This window comes from Limulus polyphemus, unplaced genomic scaffold (assembly GCF_000517525.1).
Source record: "Limulus polyphemus unplaced genomic scaffold, Limulus_polyphemus-2.1.2 Scaffold8006, whole genome shotgun sequence".
Taxonomy (NCBI): domain Eukaryota; kingdom Metazoa; phylum Arthropoda; class Merostomata; order Xiphosura; family Limulidae; genus Limulus; species Limulus polyphemus.
The window spans coordinates 26,860-34,478 of record NW_013673616.1 but is presented as its reverse complement, the minus strand read 5'-3'; the positions used below and the strand labels follow the sequence as shown (position 1 = coordinate 34,478).

The 7,619-nt window shown below is 36.0% G+C and overlaps 1 protein-coding gene across 1 annotated transcript in view; it reads right to left on the bottom strand.

The window, feature by feature from the left end:
* Nucleotides 1-6,618: 6,618 nt before the first annotated feature.
* The window catches only part of LOC111083046, a 5,432-nt gene continuing 4,431 nt past the window's right edge, over nt 6,619-7,619 (bottom strand). The window contains exon 2 of the mRNA XM_022379259.1: nt 6,619-7,203. Coding sequence (XP_022234967.1) covers nt 6,619-7,203 — 585 coding nt within the window. The remainder of the gene's footprint in view (nt 7,204-7,619) is intronic.

The window sequence follows — 7,619 nt, the reverse complement described above, 5'->3', positions numbered from 1 at the left end:
CACTAGTGTATATTGTGTAACCATTATTACACTAGTGTGTGTTGTGTAAACCTTTATTACACTAGTGTATATTGTGTAACCATTATTACACTAGTGTGTGTTGTGTAAACCTTTATTACACTAGTGTATATTGTGTAACCTTTATTACACTAGTGTGTGTTGTGTAAACCACTATCACACTAGTGTGTATTGTGTAAACCTTTATTACACTACACACTACACAATTGGTTTACACAATACACACTAGTGTAATAAAGGTTTACACAATACACACTAGTGTAATAAAACCATTATTACACTAGTGTTTATTGTGTAACCATCATTGCACTAGTGTGTATTGTGTAAACCATTATTACACTAGTGTGTGTTGTGTAAACCTTTATCACACTGGTGTGTAAACCACAATTACACTAGTGTGTGTTGTGTAAACCACAATTACACTAGTGTGTATTGTGTAAACCTTTATTACACTAGTGTGTGTTGTGTAAACCTTTATTGCAATAGTGTGTATTGTATAACCATTATTACACTAGTGTGTATTGTGTAAACCATTATTACACTGGTGTATATTTTGTAAACCATTATTACACTAGTGTGTGTTGTGTAAACCATTATTACACTAGTGTTTATTGTGTAACCATCATTACACTAGTGTGTATTGTGTAAACCACAATTACACTATCTGGTATCTTCAGATGTATACGTGTGGACAGGTTTCACACCCTCTGTATTCGTATGCTCGTGTGTGCAGGCGTGTGTGAATCCATTGACTTCTTCCTGTGTGTAGACAAACAAGGATGACCTTGGAGTATGAGACAAATATTGTCATACTTTTATTGTAATATTATTACGTAGATGAAATTATGTTCTTTATGTGACTAAAACTGAATTATTGTTGATTAAAGGTCGTGCTAACTCTGAGTGTACCACAGATGTGTAGAAACGTACAATTCATCAATCAACGATTTGTGTTAGGCTATTGACTACGTACAACGTCCGTTTTGCTGTAATGATTGATGACATTTTTGTCCAGAAACCCAAATGTCTAGAGCCTATTTATGTCGCCTTACTTCTTGACATGCACTGCTTGAACCTACATATATCATCTGCTCTTCCTTTAGTCCAAGTGCCTCAACAGATTTTCACGAAATGCTCATACACGTGCCTAAGTAATACTGTTGTCTTTATGCGTGTTTACCAGAGTGAGACACATTATTAAGGAATCACACGAAGTCACCACTAGGTAGCACCTTTGTCTTTACATATGTCCAGCAGAACAATGCATGTTAATAATATTATTACAGAATCGCCGTTACCACTGGTAGCACTATTGTCTTTAGATACGCCTAACAGAACAATGCATGTTATTAATATTATTAGAGAATCACCCTAAGTCACCACTAGGTAGCATCGTTGTCTTTACATATGTCCAGCAGAACAATGCATGTGAATAATATTATTACAGAATCGCCGTTACCATTAGTAGCACTGTTGTTTTCACATATGTTCAACAGAACAATGTATATTATTAATATTATTACAGAATCACCCTAAGTCACCACTAGGTAGCACTGTTGTCTTTATATACGTCTAACAGAACAATTCATGTTATTAATGTTATTACAGAATCGCAGCGAGTCCCCGCTAGGTAGCACTGTTGTATTTACATATGTCTAACAGAACAATTCATGTTATTAATATTATTACAGAATCGTAGCGGGTCACCGCTTGGTAGCACTGTTATCTTTATGAATGTCCAACAGAGCAGTGCATATACTTAATGTTATTACATAATCGCCGCGGGTCACCGCTAGGTAGCGCTGTTGTCTTTATGAATATTCTGGATGCTGTTTTCACACTATATTTACAGTAATCTTTTCTTGATGAGGACAAACTGAGTTTCTAGTTACCCATGTCCTTCGACAAGTAAAATCCACTCAATTAATCATCCATGTCATCCGACAGGAGGAATACTGGGCTCTTTAGTTACCCATGATATTATTTTAACGATTTAAATTAGCAATGAAAGGAAATTCTAAGAACATGAATAGATCGAGGCATGTTTTAGTGGAAAACGTCGTCTGAACTATCCGTTGAGCAGAGTTCATTGTATATCAAGGTAAGATTTTGTATTATGATTTTTAGTTTGAAAACGTTTGTCTCGATGAACTGTCATGATTTTGTTTCGCATATTTTCCAATAAACCACAGTTGTAGAGCTAAGCATCAAGCTGCAACTGAATGATAAACATAACTATTATCTTACGTTATTTTTCTCGGTCTTCTCATTTGTTTGTATAATTTCTGTACGGATTTGTATAGCAATTAATTTACGTTTATGATGTTTCATTTTAGATTAAAAACAATTTAATTACTCTTAGTTACGACACCTAATTAAACTGGATCGTGAGCACAAAATCTTAGGGTTAAGAAAATGTTATTAAAACTGGTTTACACTCAATTAAACATGTAAATAAAATGGATGAGAAGTGTTCTGGAATGTTTTTATTTTTAAACAAAATTTTTGACAGAAAACAGAACAATAACAAAATTTCAATATTGTGACTTTTTGTGAAAAAAATATAAGGATTGGAAGAACGAATATTTTGTGTTTTTATTGAGTTTGCTCATATTCTGTTTAAGTTTGAAAACTTCTTTAAACCAAGATGATACGCGTAATATGTGTCTCAGGTTATGACACTAAACTTGGACCTGAGCCAGAAGTTTCACGAGTTAAAACAGTATACCTCTTCTCTGTGTTTAGTTTCTTCTATAGGTCACAGTTACAAACAGTGGGTGAAACTAGCATCATCACAGTTACAAACAGTGGGTAAAACTAGCATCACTATGGTTACAAACAGTGGGTAAAACTAGCATCATTAAAGTTACAAACAGTGGGTGAAACTAGCATCATTAAAGTTACAAACAGTGGGTAGAACTAGCATCATTAAAGTTACAAACAGTGGGTAAAACTAGCATCATCACAGTTACAAACAGTGGGTAAAACTAGCATCATTAAAGTTACAAACAGTGGGTAGAACTAGCATCATTAAAGTTACAAACAGTGGGTAAAACTAGCATCATTAAAGTTACAAACAGTAGGCAAAACTAGCATCATCACAGTTACAAACAGTGGGTAAAACTAGCATCATTAAAGTTACAAACAGTGGGTAAAACTAGCATAATTAAAGTTACAAACAGTGGGTGAAACTAGCATCATCACAGTTACAAACAGTGGGTGACACTAGCATCATCACAGTTACAAACAGTGGGTGAAACTAGCATCATCACAGTTACAAACAGTGGGTAAAACTAGCATCACTATGGTTACAAACAGTGGATAAGGCTAGCATCACTATGGTTACAAACAATGGGTTAGACTAGCATCACTATGGTTACAAACAGTGGATAAGGCTAGCATCACGATAATGATGGTAAATATGTAGTTCAGCCCATGATTTGGTCCTTGTTCTCCTCTTCCGTCTACTGAATAATAATATTTTTTTCATACAGAACGGTTGGCTGTCCTTGTACACGTGTTAGTACATTATCACAATTTTCCTCAATCTGGAGCGTTTCGGGTGGAAACGGATCACCCTGCTGTTAGCGAGCTCCACGTGAGCACGAGCGGAACCTTTTCTGCTGAATAGCTGTATCCTTTTCTGGTGCCAGACCCTACCCTGCACGGCCACGTTATCCCCTCCCTCGTCTGTGAGATCTTAAGTCGATAAAAACGTAAGCTTTTCACAATTAACCAAAAAAAAAAAATTCTGCCGGATTTTGATCTTTTAGTATAATATACCGTAATTCTCTGTCTCGAAGATGGAGGACTCACTCTCATTAATATACCGTAATTCTCTGTCTCGAAGATGGAGGACTCGCTCTCATTAATATACCGTAATTCTCTGTCTCGAAGATGGAGGACTCGCTCTCATCATACTTGAAGTGTTTTAGATCTGTTTAGGAGTGGACGTCATTATTCCTTGAGCTCTAGTAGAAAAGGTTTTGTTCCCTCGACGCTTCTAACAGAAGCTAATGTCGAAAACTATGCGATAGAGAATGGAATATTGACGTGTTGAAAGTCATGATTTTTCGTCATTAGTTAAGGATGTTTGGTATCCAAAAGTGAATTGATAAACAACGATTTATAAACATAACGAAATAGTTTTATTTGGAAGAACATATTACACGTTTGACCTGAAGACGACAGACCAACGTTTTGTAGTATTTTCCTTAAAATAAAACCGTTTCATTACGTTTATAAATCGTTGTTTGTCAGTTTAATATTATATTAGCATAATGTGCTTCCATTCACAGGCAAGTTAAATCCACTACGGCTACGAGAGTTGTTCAGCTCTTTACGTTCTTATTAAATTTTCAAATCAAAGAAAATTAACAAAAATAAAACATAAAATAACTCAGATAAAAATCTGTTTGAAATAGACGTCAGGTGTGGACCTCCTGCTTTGTAACACAATTATTAAAACCGTTAAGAAATGTTTTTATATACAATTCTGTAGGGATTCTGTTTGAGACAAGGATAAACTTCACGTATTTTAACCGGTAATTCTGTAGCAGAGAAGGATAAACTTCACGTAAAGTTTATCCTTGTCTCAAACAGAATCACCGGTTAAAATACGTGAAGTTTATCCTTGTCTCCTACAAAATTACCGGTTAAAATACGTAAAGTTTATCCTTGTCTCCTACAGCACGTATTTTAACCGGTAATTCTGTAGCAGAGAAGGATAAACTTCTACACATTGTGATTGATAAACTAGTCAAAAGTTTCTGGCGAGTTTAAAAGTACAATAAGTGGCTCGTAGAGTGGGGGTTAAACAATTGAGAGGACCGTCTTATGACATTCAGTCTTAACTCGTACAGACCCACTTGTAACCCACACAGTATTAATAGTTTTGGGGCCCAACCGATAAACAATTACAAGTCCTTGAATCTCCACTATGAGTAAATGTTTCTACCAATTCCATCATCTAAAGCAAAGATATAAATAATTACATTAGTCCTAAGTAAAATACATTACAGTTAATAAAACAAACAACGTTGTTCATCTAAAGTGTCTAAAATACATTACAGTTAATAAAACAAACAACGTTGTTCATCTAAAGTGTCTAAAATACATTACAGTTAATAAAACAAACAACGTTGTTCATCTAAAGTGTCTAAAATACATTACAGTTAATGAAACAAACAACGTTGTTCATCTAAAGTGTCAAACATGTCGATTACTAAAATATGGTATACCTACCTGAATGCCCCCCCCCCAGGGGCACAGCGGTATGTCTGCGGACTTACAACACTAGAAACCGGGTTTCGATACCCGTGGTGGGCAGAGCACAGATAGCCTTTGTGTAGCTTTGTGCATGATTATAAACAAACAAACAAACCTACCTTAATATATTGTTGGCTGTTTGGGGGTGGGGGCTAATGCATCCTTACCCCAGTGCTTACAGCTGTAGGTTCTTCGGGGTTACACTTTAATAATCTGCACTTCATTGACAATAAATACGTCTTTAAAATATTTATTATATGAATTGTAAGTTGTTCTAAACCTTTATAGAGCTAAACAGTAACTTCCTTAATGTTTATGTACAAAGTGTGACTGTAAATCTTTAATTCATGGTTCGCGTTCCGTTATCTCATAAATGTGCTGGGCACTTTAGGGCTATGGGTGCATCACAAGAGTGACGGTCCAATCCAACTAATCGATCAGACAAGAGTAGCCAAAGATTTGGCGGTGGGTGCTGACTTGTCTATCAGTTTAAAAGACTATGCATAAAATAGTTCTACTGTAACTTTGCGCCATAATTTCTAGAAACAAATAAATGATTGATTTTCAAGAGTTTTGTGGTAATAACACGAAAACAAAATGTGTACGATTTCAGTTCATTCGTGAAAGTGAAATAACTTCGTTTTTTGCTAAGCAGGATTTTTTCAGTTAATATGTCACGCGCAGAAGCTTTTCTCCTCTGGTTGTGGTACCAAATGGAATTTTGTATTAGTCAACCAACCAGAAAAGTGACAGTTGTTAGGAGGGAAGTGGTTAAGATTTATGTGTCTTGTTACTGCACCATAAAAGTTTGTTTGGAAACTCGACATGCACGATATAAGGTAATTCGTGCTTCTACAAATCTGGAAACCAATAAACTACAACAAGAACTTGAGTCCCTATACTGGGGATTTCGTTAATGTTTGTAATTTCGACATAATACTAATTTATGTGTCAGTTGTCAAAAGTCCCTCGTTTTATTTTCGTGCGCAACACATGCTGCTTTCTTGCAAAGTTTTTTTTTTTGTGCTCAAAATCGAGAAATTAAAAGTTTAAATTTTACGTACTTGCATAAATTATTCTTACTTTTGCTTTAAACAAACCTGCCCCCCAGTGGTACAGCGGTATGTCTGCGGACTTACAATGCTAGAATCCGGGTTTCGATACCCGTGGTGGGCAGAGCACAGATAGCCCATTGTGTAGCTTTGTGCTTAATTACAAACAAACATTTAAACAAACCACGCTCTACATTCATTTTCACCTACAGTTTTAAGATAACACCAGCAACCTGAAACTTGAAATCATTTTATATCATTCGTTAATTCTCTGTTAACATTACATCATCAAAAGGTAAGAACTCCTGTCAGCGATTTGACGCTCATTCGCCAGTTTCCAATTTCTGGTGGTTTGTTGACGCTCATTCCCCAGTTTCCAATTTCTGGTGGTTTGTTGACGCTCATTCACCAGTTTCCAATTTCTGGTGGTTTGTTGACGTTCATTCCCCAGTTTCCAATTTCTAGTGGTTTGTTGACGTCCATTCACCAGTTTCCAATTTCTGGTGGTTTGTTGACGCTCATTCACCAGTTTCCAATTTCTAGTGGTTTGTTGACGTCCATTCACCAGTTTCCAATTTCTGGTGGTTTGTTGTCGTTCATTCGCCAGTTTCCAATTTCTGGTGGTTTGTTGACGTTCATTCACCAGTTTCCAATTTCTGGTGGTTTGTTGTCGTTCATTCGCCAGTTTCCAATTTCTGGTGGTTTGTTGACGTTCATTCACCAGTTTCCAATTTCTGGTGGTTTGTTGACGTTCATTCACCAGTTTCCAATTTCTAGTGGTTTGTTGACGTTCATTCGGCAGTTTCCAATTTCTGGTGGTTTGTTGACGTTCATTCAGCAGTTTCCAATTTCTGGTGGTTTGTACCTCAGGACGACAACAAGAAGAACACTCAGGTAAAAATAGACAAGATTTTGTTAATAACTCGAACAGAAGCAGGATTTAGTGTTGTCCAAAACGATGACCAAATACAAATATGTCTATCTTTAACAACTCGAACAGGAACAGGATCTAGTGTTGTCCAAAACGATGACCAAATGCAAGTATATCTATCTTTAAGAACTCGAACAGGATTTAGTGTTGTCCAAAACGATGACCAAATACAAGTATGTCTATCTTTAAGAACTTGAACAGGATTTAGTGTTGTCCAAAACGATGACCAAATACAAATATATCTATCTTTAACAACTCGAACAGGATTTAGTGTTATCCAAAACGATGACCAAATGCAAATATATCTATCTTTAAGAACTCGAACAGGATTTAGTGTTGTCCAAAACGAT